At 34.5% G+C, this 17,453-nt stretch overlaps 3 protein-coding genes across 5 annotated transcripts; 2 read left to right on the top strand and 1 right to left on the bottom strand.

The window, feature by feature from the left end:
• The first annotated feature begins 2,502 nt into the window (after positions 1-2,502).
• Positions 2,503-4,420, top strand: LOC111791774 (glycosyltransferase BC10-like). The gene is made up of 2 exons (XM_023673245.2): positions 2,503-3,108; positions 3,713-4,420. The coding sequence occupies exons 1-2, from the start codon at positions 2,506-2,508 to the stop codon at positions 4,349-4,351; spliced, it is 1,242 nt and encodes a 413-aa protein (XP_023529013.2). The 5' UTR covers positions 2,503-2,505; the 3' UTR covers positions 4,352-4,420.
• An 800-nt stretch (positions 4,421-5,220) lies between these two features.
• On the top strand, positions 5,221-8,908 carry LOC111790957 (P-loop containing nucleoside triphosphate hydrolases superfamily protein). Its single transcript, XM_023672100.2, has 2 exons — positions 5,221-5,540; positions 6,426-8,908. The coding sequence occupies exon 2, from the start codon at positions 6,437-6,439 to the stop codon at positions 8,591-8,593; it is 2,157 nt and encodes a 718-aa protein (XP_023527868.2). The 5' UTR covers positions 5,221-5,540; positions 6,426-6,436; the 3' UTR covers positions 8,594-8,908.
• A 1,858-nt stretch (positions 8,909-10,766) lies between these two features.
• Positions 10,767-15,360, bottom strand: LOC111789740 (uncharacterized). 3 transcript variants are annotated; one of them, XM_023670413.2, is made up of 12 exons: positions 15,207-15,360; positions 15,024-15,123; positions 14,808-14,916; positions 14,234-14,322; positions 13,052-13,108; positions 12,779-12,887; positions 12,581-12,682; positions 12,438-12,502; positions 11,971-12,074; positions 11,815-11,879; positions 11,530-11,584; positions 10,767-11,100 (listed from the first exon to the last, which is right to left on the bottom strand). In XM_023670413.2, exons 1-12 carry the CDS (start codon positions 15,262-15,264, stop codon positions 10,940-10,942), a joined length of 1,074 nt encoding a protein of 357 aa, XP_023526181.2. In that variant the 5' UTR covers positions 15,265-15,360; the 3' UTR covers positions 10,767-10,939. The 3 variants fall into 3 exon arrangements, with proteins under 3 accessions (XP_023526181.2, XP_086978001.1, XP_023526183.2); XM_023670415.2 differs by lacking the exon at positions 10,767-11,100 and adding an exon at positions 11,116-11,416; XM_087121875.1 differs by lacking the exon at positions 12,581-12,682.
• Positions 15,361-17,453: the final 2,093 nt, after the last annotated feature.

The following is a 17,453-nucleotide window of genomic DNA, read 5'->3' as shown; positions in this document are numbered from 1 at the left end:
AGAGACACGAGCCTGCTTCCCTTTAGATCTCAACGACCAAGGAATTGACATTTTCAGTTCAGAGACACGAGTTTGCTTCCCATTACACGACTTTGGATCCCATTGACAAAGGAGCTAACATTTTTCAGTCTAGAGATGAGTTTGTTTTCCATTACACGACTTTGGATCCCCCATTGACAAAGGAATTAAAAGGGAGCTTGCTTCCCATTCCTCAACTGAGAAAAATTCCTTGAACTAATGATAGAGGCAAGTACACTTTCTAAGATACTTGACGGTCTTATTTTATTAATTATCGACGAATTTTCATACCAAAGCTACAATAATGTCTTTATTTTTTTTTTCAATTAATTGAATAATTGTGGTCGTTTTGACGCTGACATGTTCAAAATGTTCTGACCATCGAACCATAATTTATAATCTATAGTTTAAGCAATACATAAATTAATGACTTAAAAATAAGTGTGATGGATTACAAGTGAAGCAAAACCTTGAGACTTCAAACTTAGGAGAAAAAAAAAATATATTTATGTCAATAAGTTGGATTTTGGAGCACATGTCCAACTTGTGGCATTAATAACAAAAATATTAAACATAAATTTAGCTCTTATTCGACTAATAATGTCAATAACGAAGTTCGAGATTTGAGTTTGATAGCATTTTGGTTCTTAAACGTTTAAAAAATCGACATTTTAACCACTACTGTTTGAAAATTTTGTTTACTTCATCCTTATCGTTAAAAACTTTTGGTCGTGTTATTAATTTTATGTCCGTTTATAATTCACTAGGTTTAGGGTTTATGTCGAGATCAGTGTGATAAACGTTAGTCGACTAATATTTCGAGGTGATTCGATGGAAATAATTGCTAGAATCTATCAAATCCATAATTGATTCAGTTCTAATAGGTAACATTCTTCACGGCATTCTGTTTTTGCTGCAAACTATCTTACATTTTCAAACGTGGTTGCATGCTGGTCACGTTTTTTTTGTTCTTCTTCCAACATCTACACAGAACACTTAAAACTTAACGAACATTTCACAAAAATGATTTCTTTAACATATCTCCCGTAAACGAGTGTCATCGAAACTAAAATTTTCATTATATTAGCTAAGCGTTTTTAAATTTACAGTTGCACGAGTAAATTAAATTAATTGTCGGAAAAAAGTCAATAAATGGGAATGGAAGCCTTTGTTTCAATAACCAAACTTCAATTTTACTCCAATTCAAATCTACGAGATTGCTTCATGCAATGTTTGTTTGACCTATATATATATATATATTTATTTATTTATTGTGAAATAATGTATTAAATTTATTTTTTAAAATGAGCTAGTTGTTTAAAAATTTGTTTAATTAAATGTCGTTTCTTATCAAATTATTAAAGTAATTTTATCGTTCGAGAAATTAAGATTAATTTTATATTAAAAAAAATAATTAAGTTCTAATATATCGAATTTTTAATGTTTAAGTTAAGAGTCATTTTAAGCATAGTTTAGTGGATAAGATACTAATTATTATTTTAAAGTCGATGATTCGATCTCCACTCTACAATAATCGAAATTAAAAAAATAATAATAATTAAAAAATTTACGAGTGAACGTGAAGAATGATGCAATAAAAAACCGGTTTTGACTTCAATTTTGTTTTCACATTATTAGGATTAAATGTATTCCAACTTAGATTTTGTTTTCATTTTAATATTTTTGTTTAAAGTATGGTACAAGTTAGCTCTTAAATTTTATTATATTTATTTTTATTTTTAATTTTTAATTTTTATTTCATTTTAATATTTTTTTTAATTTTTAAATATCAGAAAAATAATCTTGTTTTTCTAACCATTTTTAACTTATTTGACTTGAAATTATGCTCTTATTTATAAAATTAATATATATATATATATATATATATATATTATTTTTATTTTTGAAATTATGTGATTATTTGTTAAATTTAAAATAAAAGTAAGGACGAAAATAGGATAAAATAAATATTTTTAAAGTATTTATATATATATATATATATATGTGTGTGTTTATATATATATAATTGTTTTTATATATATAAGGATCAAAATAGGATAAAATAAATATTTTAAAAGTATATATATATAACTTGAAATTACGTCATTATTTGTTAAATTTAAAATAAAGTAAGGATCAAAATAGAATAAAATAAATATTTTGAAGTATTTTTTTCCTTTTTTTTTTTTTTTTTTTAAATATCCCACTTTAATAAAGTCAATTCAATCCTTAATTCTTCAATCTTCCTCACATGCAAAAAAAAAAAAAAAAAAAAAAAAAAAAAAAAAAAAACATTAAAAAAAAAACAAAAACAAAAACAGAAGACAAGCTGGCATGTTGGTAAAATCATTAATTCCATCGCTTAAAACATGCCAAGATTAAAGCTCTTTTCCATGAACTTCATCTTCTTCAAGGCACTCTCTTATTTATGTCTAAATATATATACAAATCCAACCCAAAAACTCCATACATTGATCAACTTTCAAAATGGGGTTTGATCAAAAAGCCCTTCTCAAATCCCACATCAATCCCCATTTTCACCTCAAACACGTCTTCCAATTCCTCTTCTTTCTCGTCGGGTTCTCTCTCGGAATCATCCTGTGCTTCTACGTCAAAACCTTCTCTCTCGTAAATCCAACGACCCCGAATCCTCCTCCTCCTCCTCCTCCTTCCTTCCCTGCTCCGCCTCCGTCGTCTCTGCTTGCACCCCCTATCGTCGTCCTCTCCCCTCCTCCAACTCTGCCTCCGTCGATTCTTGTTTTGTCGATCCCGAGAAATGGGAGCTCGTCGGAGGGTTCGAGCGTCGTCTCCCTTGAAGAACACAAGTCTTTGCTTCACAACATGAGTGATGAGGAGCTGTTTTGGAGAAGTAGCATGGTTCCAAGGATGTTGGAGGTGAGTGACAAGACAGCTCCAAGAAAGGTGGCGTTCATGTTTTTGACGGCTGGTCCTTTGCCACTGGCGGATCTTTGGGAGATGTTTTTTGAAGGCCACCATGGATTTTACTCCATTTATGTTCATTCTCATCCTTCTTATGTTCATGAAATGCCTCCGACTTCTGTTTTTTATGGTCGAAGGATTCCAAGTCAGGTTGGTTTAATTGTTTTTTTTTTTTTCATTTTTTAAATATTGGCTCCCGTCAAAAGTTACTGTCGTTCTTTCTAAAATGGTAAAAAAAAATTACGTTATATTTACGGGTGTTCAAATACCCGATAACCTAAAAAAATTCGATCAACTCAATTGGGTTGAGTTCGACTCGATTAATAAGTTATTTGAATTGGGTCGAATTCAAACAAATAATATTTGGTTTGATTGGGTTGAGTTGAGTTGATTAAGGGTTACTCGGGTTAAAAAAATTTTAAACTCGAACAATTGAGTTGGATTTGAAATACATTCATAACCCGAACCAACCCAATATTTGTTGGGTTGAGTTGAGCTCATTACTTAATAAGAGTTACTTGAGTTAAAAAATTAAACTCGAGCAATTGAGCTGGATTTAAAATATGTTTCAACCTGACCCAACCCAATCCGACCCGAGCCAACAAATATTTGTTGGGTTGGGCTAAGTTCATTACTTAATAAGAGTTACTTGGATTACCAACCCAGTCCAACCCAACCTAACCCAATTCATGAACACGGTTATTTATATTTAATATTTTGTTTATTAAACTTATGAAACTAATCTTATTTACAGCCCGTGCATTGGGGGACTGCAAGCATGGTCGATGCGGAGAGACGTCTCCTAGCAAACGCCCTCTTAGACATAACAAATCAAAGATTCGTTCTTCTCTCGGACTCATGCATTCCATTGTTCAACTTCACCACAATCTACAACCATCTCATCACCTCAAACCTAAGTTTCATCGGCTCGTTCGACGACCCAAGAAAGCTCGGCCGAGGCCGCTACAACCCAAAAATGTGGCCAATGATAAACATCACGAACTGGCGAAAGGGTTCCCAATGGTTCGAGGTACATCGAGAGCTCGCACTTGAGATCGTGTCGGACACGAAGTACTATCCAATCTTTAAAAACTATTGCCTCCCACCATGCTACATGGACGAGCATTACATACCAACTTTGGTGAACATGGTGCAGCCTGAATGGAACCATAATAGGAGCATCACTTGGGTTGATTGGTCCAAGGGAGGCCCTCATCCGGGCAAGTTTGGATGGAATGATATCAATGATGAGTTCTTGAATAGGATAAGGTTTGAATCAACTTGTGCTAATAATTCCTCTTCTATTTGTTTCCTTTTTGCTAGAAAGTTTTTGCCTAACACTTTGGAGCCTTTGTTGAGGGTAACTCCTTTGTTGCTCCGTATTGGTCCATAGCAAAAACACGAGTACTCGATTTCCAAGTTCATCGTGTTCAACGTTTATTTCGAGCTCAACAGGGTTATATATATACGCACACATATATCTGTATTGTTTGGAGAATTCAGTTAAAGGAGAATCAAGAACGGAGTATTTGAGTGTAGATTCTCTTCTTGACACACATTGGTGACGGTAGATACCAGTGGAACGTTGTTCCTGACTTTCCAATTGCCAGAGCCCGACCCCATGATATGTTACGTCATGTGTCAAAAGGGTATCTTCTCAACCTTGCCTAGAGAACCGAGACTAAAGGAAAAGATTTAGAAGTTAGAGTTTGAGCCTTGTGATCCAAAATACGTCAAATATGTCTGACCATCAAAACTTAGTTAAGCAATTAGACGATGTTAGCTAGCTAACCCATCGGTTTTATACTCTATCACTAGAAATTAGTCATTAATTGATCGAGTTTACCTAATTATCACTAAAACCCATGTAATTTTCATCGTACCACAAATGACGAGATCTTTATATAATGAAGACTCTCTCGTAAGCTACAATCAGATTATCGAATATCAGCCTACTGGGTATGAACGTGCTTTGATTAACATAAATGATTTGATCCCGAACATACTCAAGTCTATTAGCTAACATTTTCCAAAGCTAATAGGCGATAAACGCTCGAGGAGAGTGCTCTCGTTAAGATACACGTGCAAATTTTCGATCGGATCTCGGTTGTTTCGAGAGAAACTTGAGCGACTAGCATTTTCATTTTTAGTATAAAATTTTATTTTCTTTCAATAGTAAAATTAAATTATATTGAATTGAACTTTAGAAAATTAAAAATGCGCGTCAAGTTTTTCTTTTATTTATTTTTTATTTTTTATTTTCTTTTTTGCCAAAATCACAAACGCTTTCGCTCCCGTTTTCGCCGCTTTCTTTTCATTTCAGTCGCTGCTTGTTCTCTCCCACGGCGACGGCGAGTCTCCTCTGTGTTGAGCCCCACGCAGCTACACGTGACGGCGGACATCCGGCGCGACCTCAGTGACTGTAGCCCCCCGGCGACAGGCCACACCTGCAGTTCGAGCCCTCTCTCTTAGACGGTCGAAAGACCTACGGCGATTAGTTCGTACCGTTCGTTAGTTTCCCTCTGCCGCGGGGAACCTCTTATCTATTCCGGATCATCCGAGCAATAGCTCACTCGAAAAGGGTCTGTAAAATCTGTTTTAGCAATTTTTAGTTAAATTGATTCGATCTTCAATACGGTTTTTAGTGGATTTTAATTTTGGTAATTTGGGATTTCAAATCAGTAGGGATTAATGAGCGGGCCCTAATAACTGATCTCCCACTTGTAGAACACTGCATTCTTGTTTTGCCTGCTTTGTCTTGTTTGCTTATGTACTTAATTTATTTGCTTATACGTGTTCGTGGATTCTTGATATCTGGCTGTTCATTTTAATTAGAGAATTGATGGTTAAGCATACTGAAAGTTAGGGGTGAAAGGAATTGAATTGAACTGGAAAGCTGACCCAACCCGACCAAATTACACCGCTACTGAAATTTGTGGAAAAAAATGTATGATAGATTGGCTATGTAATTCGTATGGGTCGAGTCTAGAGTTTGTTCCATGATACAACAAGTTCAAATTTTTTTAATTGAAACAAGTTCAAATGTGTCATATCGTTCATGTGGTTGAAGTATGAAATTTTAGAGTGTTATCCTTTTCATATGTGTGTGTTCAACAAAGCTTTCGAAATTGACACCATGTACAAATCTTCCCTTCCACAAAGGGAAAATTGGTCTTCAGGAGCATATTTGTTAATCAACCCCACGTAGCATGTTGTACTATTCACAATGTGGATTGTAGGTTTGATAGCTAGATGTGAGTCAACACCATTTAAGGCAAATATCTAGACTGAGAGGTGACATTACAAATTAAATTTGGGCAACATTTGATGGATAAATAATATTGTTGTTTTTAATTTTGCTTTAAGACTTGAGACTTGAACTGTATTACATACTACAGACTCATGATAATGTTTTTTTTTTATATTTATTTTAATGTGTGTTAAATCCTATTGTATTATATTTTCAGGATCAAACGTGATGAAACGCCCTGCTGGTGTTGAGAACTTGGCTGGTTCTTCGTCTTCTAAGCCCTTAGTTGCTGCTGTTGATAACAAACCGGTCTTCTTAACTAAAGCTCAACGCGAGCAACTTGCTCTTCAACGACGCCAAGAAGAAATTTCTCTTCAAAGACGCCGCCAAGACCAACTTCTCTCCAGTTCTCAGAAACCTTCTTATGATTCTGTTGACAACCACAAGCCTTCTGACTCTGATCGTCGTGACCGTGATCGAGGACGAGACCGAGAAAGAGATCGAGATCGTGATCGAGAACGAGATAGGGCTCGTGATCGGGAAAGAGATCGTGATCGGGATTTGGAGCGACGGAATCGTGAGAAGGAGCGTGAAGAAGAGGCCAAAGCTCGAGAGCATACCCGCTTAGAGAAGCTTGCTGAGCGGGAGCGTGATAAAGAGTTGGATGCTATTAAAGAACAATATCTTGGCTCTAAGAAGCCTAAGAAACGTGTCATTAAACCAAGTGAGAAATTCCGCTTCTCATTTGATTGGGAAAATACTGAGGATACTTCTCGAGACATGAATTTACTATACCAAAATCCTCACGAGGCCCAACTTTTGTTTGGAAGAGGGTTCCGTGCTGGCATGGACAGACGTGAGCAGAAGAAGCTTGCAGCTAAGAATGAGAAGGAGATGAGGGAGGAGATACGAAAGAAAGATGGTGTGGAGGAAAAACCAGAGGAGGCTGCAGCTCAAAAACTTAAGGAAAAAGCTGCTGATTTGTATGACTCATTTGATATGAGAGTCGATCGGCACTGGAGCGAAAAGAAGCTAGAGGAGATGACTGAGAGGGATTGGAGAATTTTTAGGGAGGACTTCAATATATCCTACAAGGGATCCAGGATCCCTCGCCCCATGAGAAGTTGGAATGAGAGTAAGTTGACGACGGAACTTCTTAAGGCAGTAGAAAGGGCTGGTTATAAGACGCCTTCCCCCATTCAGATGGCTGCCATTCCGTTGGGTTTACAACAACGTGATGTTATCGGGATTGCCGAGACTGGGTCTGGTAAGACTGCTGCCTTTGTTCTTCCCATGCTTGCTTATATTACAAGGTTGCCTCCCATAAACGAAGAGAATGAGGCAGAAGGGCCTTATGCAGTAGTAATGGCTCCCACTCGTGAACTTGCTCAGCAGATCGAGGATGAAACTGTGAAGTTTTCTCATTATTTGGGTATTAAAGTGGTTTCAATTGTTGGAGGTCAATCGATTGAGGAGCAAGGATTTAAGATTAGGCAGGGTTGTGAGGTTGTCATTGCCACTCCAGGTCGTTTGCTGGATTGTTTGGAGAGGCGTTATGCGGTACTTAATCAATGTAATTATGTTGTTCTGGATGAAGCTGATAGGATGATAGATATGGGATTCGAGCCTCAAGTTATGGGTGTTTTAGATGCAATGCCTTCAAGCAATCTTAAACCTGAAAACGAGGATGAGGAGCTTGATGAGAAGAAAATATACCGAACTACATACATGTTTAGTGCTACCATGCCACCTGCTGTGGAGAGGCTCGCTCGAAAATATCTAAGAAATCCTGTCGTTGTTAACATTGGAACTGCCGGAAAGGCAACTGACCTAATATCTCAACACGTTATTATGATGAAGGAATCAGAGAAATTTTATAGATTGCAGAATTTGCTTGATAACATGGGTGACAAAACAGCTATTGTTTTTGTTAACACCAAAAAGAATGCTGATAATGTTGCAAAAAATTTGGACAAGGCAGGGTATCGTGTAACAACTTTGCACGGTGGGAAGTCACAAGAGCAAAGGGAAATTAGTCTTGAAGGGTTCAGAACTAAGAGATATAATGTTCTCGTCGCCACAGATGTTGCTGGTCGTGGGATTGATATTCCTGATGTTGCTCAGGTCATAAATTACGATATGCCCAGTAACATTGAAATGTATACACATCGTATTGGACGTACTGGCCGTGCAGGGAAAACGGGTGTGGCCACAACGTTCTTAACTTTACAGGATACTGATGTCTTTTATGATCTCAAGCAAATGCTTATCCAAAGCAATAGTCCTGTGCCTCCTGAATTGGCAAGGCATGAAGCGTCTAAGTTCAAGCCTGGGAGTATTCCTGATAGACCTCCTCGGCGTAATGAAACTCTTTTTGCACATTAAAAGGGCATGTTTCTGAAGACATTTACATGGTTATAGTTGCTGTATTGACTACCCAGGCCGTATGCCCATGGGTGCAGGATTCTTCGAAAAAGCGCGGGCAGACTCGGAGACCTCATGCTGTACTTTATCTTTAGTAAATTTTCTTGTCATTTGTAATCCTAAGATGTTCTTGGCGTAAGACTAACTACTTGAGTCTTGCTTTCATCTCGTTGATTGGATTCACCTATCAGGATTTCTACCCAGTTTCATCATGGGTTGCTGTGCTGAAAATTACAGATCTATTAAATATTAAAACAGCTGGACTGATTTAGGGTATTTTGTGTATTTGCTCGATGATCCTTGTCGAGTTCCTTTTTTCACTCGTTTTTGTAGGACAATGATGTATTTGTTTGGGGCAATTTATGGACCTCGAGTTAGCAGAGAAGGTCTGTAGCCTGAAACATATGGGCGTGGATATTGGAGATGGGACAATTCCCGGGCGCCCCACTCATTGTTATAAAGCAAGGTTTGCTATATTATGCTTTCATGACTATCATACCATGTTCTATAATTTCTGCAGAAGTTGTAGAAGGAAATGGGATGCTTATTCCTTAAGTTGTTAAGCTTTAGATGGATGTTCTTTGAGACAGTTGGGAGTTTTTGTTGCTAATATCTGATTAGAGAGGGAATTTAGAAAATGATCCTTTCTTTCTAAGGTTTCTTTGAACATAGGATAATGTAAGTAGGTGTGGAACTGCCATGGATTATTACCTGTTTACTTATTTTCTGTGTTTCACCATTGTTGCAGAATCTTTGTTTTCTGATTTTTTTATGGCAAATCAATAACTCATGAACTTTCTTCTTCTGAGCTTGAAATCAGATATGGAATTTGATTAAGTGGGTGTTGAAAATTCAAGTTTTTTTTTTTTTTTTCCATGATTTGTGCTCGTCCCATGGTTACTTTAGGCAGCTTGGTGTTGCTATCATCACATGTCAAGCCTTCCTTACTGCAATTATATTGTTTCTACAAAGAGGCAATCTTTGATTTTTCTCAGATGAACATGAAGAATGCAATATTTGGGGGTTTTTATTGTGGGTATGTTCTTTGTTGGTTGTGGATTGGTGGTTCCAACCTTAATTAAACCATTGGAATAAGAGTAATATGGTCATTTGTTGTTGGAGATGAATAATGGTGATCCATATGCTCTTCTTAGTGGCAAGCTTGAATGTTGGTTCTCCAGTTTCTTTGGAAGGTTGAAGTAGCTTTCCATTTTCATAGCTTCCATTTATGCTTACATGGTTTCCTAGTCTTTCGGGCAAAGATATTGATAGAGTTTTTTTTTTTAATGTTTTGTATTTTCTTTTTTCTTTCTTTTTCACTCCCTTTAGGCATTTGTACCTTTAAACTTCAATAGATTTATGCATAAATAGATAAATAGATGGAGAAGTGTTATCGGTCTTTGGCTTTCCCGCTTCCTATTTCAATCCTCATTTTCATGAAATTCATTTTTCATTTTTACAAGAATCGGGTTAGAGATTCCTGTAGTGATTTTTTTTCTTCATTTTTAACAATATATTTCTTTCGAAGAATTTTTATTGTATGATTTATTTCTATTGAAAAATGTAATAGATAATGTATAACTGAAAAAAATATATAATATAATGTTCGAATATAATTTTTAAAAATTCAAATTTCAGTATATGGTCTTTTTTAACACTAAGTTTGGCCTACTATATATATATATATATATATATATATATATATATATATATATATATATATATATATATATATATATATATATATATATATATATATAATTTAGTTTAATTTATGTATGAAATTTACATTAAAAAAGAATAATAAATTAAAAATGTTATTAATTTTTTTTAAATAATAAAAACTATAAGGAATTATAAGGGCAGTGAGACTATTAAGAGGAAATATTTTTGTCAGCAAATATTCTCTGGTTCTTTCAAACAAACCAAAGATTCCAAAGGAAAAAAAAAAAAAAAAAAAAAAAAGAACGTAAACCCAAAAAGAGCCTTCTTCATCTTGAAAGGGTGGCCTGAGAAGATGGATGAGAAGGCAAGTTTAGAGTGACAAGGGAGAGCCACCACCAATAAAAAAATGTGCAATAATTTAGTGTAGAAGGCACCAGTTCAGGGCAATAACCATGTATGGAAGGCGCTATTGAAGATCATGATTGCTGCTAAAGAGCAACGTGGTGTATTTTCCAAAGAACAAACTTTACCCTCCTCTTCACAACAATTATCCTCCTTTTACACTTAACTCAATTTTGGTCACAAGTGAATAACATTAGAACAACAAACCAAAAATCTCGAATCATGGAAGAAAATTCCAAATCAGGGACATGGATTGGGAAACCTTGAATGAATTTTGTCTATTTCAGAAATGATTTCAGGTGTGAGCTCAACCTTGACTGCATTTACAATATCCAAGAGTTGCCATGACTTTGTAACTCCAAACACAACACTTGCTACGAGGGGATGCCTGAGAACAAATGCTGCCAAAACCCTAAAATTAGATATTGCTAGGAGAAACTAAAAACATAGAAAATGGCAGAAAAAAAAAAAAAAAAGAACCAAGCAAAACTATTGACCAAATGCAACAAAAGAGACGAAAAACCATAATTAATCCTATGCATATAGACGCTACAGCCTTTGGAGCTATTTTTTACTATCACTCCGTATAAGTTTTGAGTTCACACTTCAAGAACAATGATTTCCTCTTCTGCTCTATCTTGAAAGATAGTTTAGCAATTTCTTCATACGAGGTTTTATCGTCTGCAGACTAACGATAGCTAGCTAGTCAAGTCTGTTCTGCAACATTTCAAAACACGTAATTATGCAAGGCTTACAACCTACTTTACACTATCATATGCCACACCTCGAATGAAACAATATACAAAGAGTGAAAGAAAGGGAGAACAAACCAATTGCCAGGGAGACTGGATGAAGGCCATATTTCTTAGCAACCTTAACATATTCCTACACACAATCCACGACAGAGAACAGGTTAGTGAAAGCACCACGTACTTTGAAGCATTCATGTCAAATGCTATTATGAACTTAAGTAATAGTAACAATGGAACAATCATGTTACAAGTTACCCTTCTTCAATATTAGAAAATGCAAAAGCTTTACAATTCATCGGTCTGTTATCTTTCAGTTTTCATGTACTAAAAATAAAAATAAGCAAAAGTTGTAAATTTGCATACCATTGTAGCTGTTCTGATGATGTTGTTGGTTAGGTTGTATCTCGATTCCCCTTCTAAATATCTTCCTGCAATGAAAATGAATTTTAATCAATTTGTAACAACCTACTTTCCGTTTAAGTTAAGAAAAGATGACATGAGGAAGCCTTTTATAGAGACCTCTGTAAAGATTAAGTCGAGCATCTGCAGGACCACCTTCAGGAGAAAAATACTTCCCAGAAAGTATGCCCATTGCCAGGGGACTGTACGCTAATAAGCTGATTCTGCAAAAGATCAAACGTGAAATGACAATAACAAACATTCAACAGTGTATTTAATGTGTCTATGAATTTTAAAAGATGCCATAAGTTCTTAAATTTTCAGCTGTGTATAAAAGTACGTCTCTACCAAACCGTTTAATAGGTCTGAATTTTCAATTTGTGTTTAATACATTCGTAACTTTTTTAAAAAAAAAAAATTTAAGGTAACAGAATAAAAGACCACGATCTATTAGATGTTTATTCTACAGACTTGCTAAACAAAAAATTAAAAATTTATAGGCTTAAAACAGACACCCTTTTTATGTTCAACCGCCTATTACATACTACAAGAAAATTAATGGACTAAATTTGGTATGAATTTATTACCTCTCATGATGACAACATTCAGCAAGGCCAGAATCAAAAGTTCGACAAAGCAAATTGTACGAGTTCTTCAGAGTAGAAATATTTCATTTAGTGCAATAAATACAACAAAATAGAATCAGAACCAAAATATTGAGCTCAAGCACCTGCAATGATACAACTTTCGGAAAGTGAGGATATTTTTCACCAGTATGTGCAAATTTCATAACACCATAAGGTGTTTCATTGCTGAGGCCAATGTATCTGATCTGAAAACACAAGATATTCCAACTTCATTGAAAACTCGGCGTGCTATCTTAGAGAGAGAGAGAGAGAGAGAGGAACATGGCAATATGATCGCCTACCTTACCAGCATCAGCAGCCTTGCTGAGTACATAAAGTTGCTCTTCTATAGTAACAGAACTATACTGCCATGATGGATTATATTCAGTTTCTCCAAACATTGGAACATACCTTAAAAGACAAACATACACAAATGATTACGTTGTTCTCACAACTAAAACAAAAAATAATATAACAAAAATACAAAAATAGTGTCAGGGCAATACTGGACTGAAAAAATTCCAAAACATTTTAGCTTTCATAATATCTCACAGATTAAGTTAGTACATACAAACCGATCAGGCCAATGAATCTGGTAAATATCAATGAAATCTGTTTGCATTCGCTTTAAGCTGCACAAGATAGATATTTCACATCAGAGAAGATGATTTATTTTCCTCGCCTCACTTAGAGTGAAAAGAGTTTATACTTCCTTCCAAGATTTTCTTTTCTTTTATCGATAGGAAACAATTTCACTAACATGAAATGTGACAAAAAAAAAAAAAAAAAGTAATAAATCCCTTCCAAATGAAGTTACAAAACACTTCTCCAATTGGAAATCCTTCCAAAAGTATTTAATAATATGTAATATGCCTTACAAAGATATTAATATCTAGGAACAAATATCTCCTTTATCTCCTTTTTTTTTCCCATATAGTTATCTACTTATCTTCAATCTTCAATTTTTAAAATCTTAGAATTTGACCTCCGTAGTTTTTAAAATACTTCAAAATGATCTTTGCCCTCGGTTTTCATAGGCTACAATAATAGAAAAGTTGACATGACACTTCTTAATTGATTTATTTTGTTTTTAAGTTGATATGGCAATACTTTTATATAAAAAAAAAATGTTTTTAGTTGATGTGGCGAAAAAAAAAAAAAAAAAAGCTCAAACCTAATTTCTCTTTCTTCCTTTCTCCTTCCACCATCACCAGTCTACCCCTTCCCTTCCCTATCCCATTCCCTCACACTAGTTGAGTAATGTTGCTACCTCCATGTAGCAGGTGAGCCAGCCTTTCAAAGCTAGAGGAGCATCCGAGGGAGGATAGTTGAATGAGGGGAATTTGATAGATAGAGGAGAACCTTTGGAAAGAGGAGAAATCAATAAAGACAACGTGATAGCTAGCCATGAATATCTTATTGATTGTGGACAACCGGGAGGGAAGGGTGAAAAGATTGGGTTTCAAATTTTTTTGTCATGTTAACATATAAAAAGAGAAATTTTAGTAAATATTGCAATATATCCACATAATTAATATAAAATCAATCAGAAATGTCACTTCTGTATGTAAGTAGCAAAAAATCTGATAGAACACCATTTTAATATTACAAATATTGACAGGATTAAATTATAAGATTTGGTTTTTAAAACTTAGAAACCAAAAGAAATTCTTTGTGGAACCTCAAGAACCAAAAATGTATTTATCCCTGATATTTATGAATCTATTTGTGAAAATAAGAGATTTCACACTACTGACCTAGCATCAATTGCTTCTGTAATATTTTTAGTATCCAAACACTTTGGACCGCCTCGTATCCAAGTCATTTGCCCAGATGGTCCAGCAACCTGCATGATAATTTCAGAATTTAACTCACCATGAAAGTTCCAAGAAACACTCAATTTTAAGTAAGAAATTCAAAATTATGTTGGCCATTCCTAAAACCAACGCAACCTAACAAAGAGGGAAAACAATCAGGTGATGTCTTCTCTCCCGTCATGTGCTTGAGGGGGTGTAATAGAGCTTACACTGTTATAACTAATGAAGTTATTTAACTAATATTCTTACTTCAGTTTGTTAGTTGTCTATCAACTCTTTGCACTATTAAATACCTATTCTTTAGAAAGAAAAGAAAAGAAAAAAAAAAAAAAAAATCAAGCTGAGCTAAATTCACAAATAATCTCAAGAAATGGTGGAATAGCTGCCAATCGCAAAGACAGCAACAACGACAATAACAAAAATTAATAATGAATATACCGAGCCAAAGTAGTCGGTGGCCAAATTGCAGAAATATAGCGAGCGATACGGAACACACACATGCGAGCAAACAAACCTTCGTAGCTAAAACAATACGATCCCGAGTAATTTTTCGGCTTCTGATCCAATGTCCAAGGTACTCCTCGCTCCGACCCTGAGTCTCAGAACGTTGAGGCACAGGGTACCTGCACGTAAGGTACATTTAGAGAAGGAACAAACGTAAAACTCAGGAAGTGGACTTCTGTAGTGATGACAAATGTAGGCGGCGCCATAGAGTGGAGTAGAAAAATACATTTCTGCAGAATCGAAGAAGTTGATGCCGGCATCGAAAGCTTGGTCGAGAAGGCGAAATGACTGAGACATTGAGTTCTGCTCGCCGAACGTCATGGTACCTGTGAAAATCAGAGATGAATAATTAGGTCATAAGGAACCAGAGAATTGCAAGATACGAAGCAAGAGATGTATTGGAATGAACCGAAGCAGAGCCTTGAAACTGTGAGATCCGGAGCAAGATTAACGAGAGGAACGGCCATTCTTTGAGAAGCAAGAAGAAAGTCGGGAGCAGGAACACCAGAAGAACTTCACTGCTACAAGAGTGAGCCAACTAACAGGATAACCAACGAAGATAACCTTCCAAATGAAATAAAAATGAAAAAAAAATATATATATATATTCACTGTAAACGGCTATGTTCGTATTGACAACTTTTCTCGGTGGAGTACTCTCATTCTCGAATCGACCCGAGTATTTATTTGTTATTATTATTATTTTTATTTCTCAGCTAACTTGAACTCGATTTGTCCTCCGTTCACTTCAACGGACATAAGGTTTTTTCGGAATCGCCCCCTCATCAAAATCTCTGTCCTTTTTTCAATAGTCGGGACAATTCATCGTTGGGAATAAAGAAAAAGAAATCCGTCACATATCCTGGAATATCGTTTTAGGGGTTGCTTCCGCTCTGGCTTCTTCTGCCAATTGCAACGTTTGGGCAGCTGAGTTAGCAGTCCACAGTTTTTCGAAAATTTCTGCATCCATTGGCATACGCTCTGTAGACAGTCTGATATGAACCAAGAGACATCAATCATACAATATACTTCAATGAAAATGTGAAGAAAGGTTGTCAAAATTAAAAAAAAAAAAAAAAAAAAAAAAAAAAAAAAAAAAAAAAAATGTTTCAATTCATGCTACATTGAAGAATTGTTGTAAATTTTCCTTGGGTTACAATTTAGAATAATTTAGAGTTATTGTATTTTAAGAGTTTTTATTTACGTTAGTTACATTTAATAATGGCTAATTATAACCATTAAGTATGAATGTTACAATTCTTGGAATGCCTTTAATAGTTTCATTTTGAGGCTATACCTAACCATTAAGTATGAATGTTACAATTCTTGGAATGCCTTTAATAGTTTCATTTTGAGGCTATATAAAGCCAGGTATGTTGTATTTGTAAGCAGACTTGGAAAATATAGAAAAAAGCATTTGTGCTTTTCTTTAGCCAATGGCTAAGTTTCTTTGCAATTCTATGTAGTTTATGTTGCATGTAGAATCATTCAAGCTCGACATGATCAATTTTGCTTGTGGATTAATTCGAATCTCAAGTAAGTGTTCTTGCGTTGAGATATTTGATCAACAATAATCATTCAAGCTAAACATGATCGATCTTGCTTGTGAAGTGATTCGAATCTCAAACAATGTTCTTGTCTTGAGATATTCGATCAACAAGGTAATCCGAATCTTATTCCCCTTGTATTGATTCCTTATCTTATCACAGCCCTTTTGACATTGATATCATGTTCATTCGCTGTAAGATCATCATCATGGCTCACGAGGTCGACTACAATTATTTCATTTGCATTCACATATGTTCCATCTGTTCATCATTGTCTTTTCGTTGTTTTTGCTCGTATTTTAGTCAAGCTTAAACCTCAAAAACATCACTGTTTGGATCTTCTCCGTACCTATCGTGCTAGTTACAATATCGAAAGGGATAATACGAGAGTTCATTTGTTTTTTTTTTTTTTTTTTCTGTATATCGTTCTTTTGAGAGTCGTATTTGTGGTTTTGACAATAATGGTCACATCATATCGAATGGTTTAGTTGTTTCTTGTATTAAACAAAATAAACAAACACATTTTGTCAATCAATACACGACTTTAGAAACGTTGAAAAAATATTTATAACAATAATTAAAAAAATATAAAAACTCAACATATGATTAAATTAATATATTGATTCAAGCTCGAGGTTTAAATAAATAAAATTAAAAAACATACGTTAAAATTTGATATAACATGCAAAACTTACAGTAAAAAGAATTAAAAAAATATAATAAAATGAATTTCGCTAAATTACAAGTTTAATCGGTAACCAATAATTTATATTTATTTAGTTCATAAATTTTTAATTTTCAATTTTATATAAATTTAAAAATTAGTACCACTAGTATATGGACGAGAATCCTGTATTGATATTTCATAGATTAAATCTAAATTTTTTAATATTATTTTTAAAAGTGTAACACTAACAATAAATATATTTTTTAAATTAAAAAATTTAGACTTATTTTTGAAAAAAAAAATTGAAATGAAGAATATTTTTGTAACATTTTTTTTTTAGTTAAATTATATTTTTGAAAGTTTAAGATTATTTTTAAAATAAAATATTAACCATTTTTTTTTAAAAAAAATGTATTTTTATTAATAATTAAAAAAAAAAAAAA

Source organism: Cucurbita pepo, chromosome 3, assembly GCF_057944985.1.
Source record: "Cucurbita pepo subsp. pepo isolate OVF chromosome 3, ASM5794498v1, whole genome shotgun sequence".
Taxonomy (NCBI): Eukaryota; Viridiplantae; Streptophyta; class Magnoliopsida; order Cucurbitales; family Cucurbitaceae; genus Cucurbita; species Cucurbita pepo.
This window is presented reverse-complemented; position numbering and strand designations above follow the sequence as displayed.

What these genes read in the sequence shown, in the direction of transcription:
- LOC111791774 (XM_023673245.2), top strand. Translation starts at nt 2,506, where the DNA reads ATGGGGTTTGATCAAAAAGCCCTTCTCAAATCCCACATCAATCCCCAT. An exon ending in GTCGAAGGATTCCAAGTCAG is followed by an intron (nt 3,109 to 3,712) that starts GTTGGTTTAATT and finishes TCTTATTTACAG; the next exon opens with CCCGTGCATTGGGGGACTGC.
- LOC111790957 (XM_023672100.2), top strand. Translation starts at nt 6,437, where the DNA reads ATGAAACGCCCTGCTGGTGTTGAGAACTTGGCTGGTTCTTCGTCTTCT.
- LOC111789740 (XM_023670413.2), bottom strand. Translation starts at nt 15,264, where the DNA reads ATGGCCGTTCCTCTCGTTAATCTTGCTCCGGATCTCACAGTTTCAAGG. An exon ending in GTATTGTTTTAGCTACGAAG is followed by an intron (nt 14,323 to 14,807) that starts GTTTGTTTGCTC and finishes ATTATCATGCAG; the next exon opens with GTTGCTGGACCATCTGGGCA. An exon ending in AGGCTGCTGATGCTGGTAAG is followed by an intron (nt 12,683 to 12,778) that starts GTAGGCGATCAT and finishes TTGTGTTTTCAG; the next exon opens with ATCAGATACATTGGCCTCAG.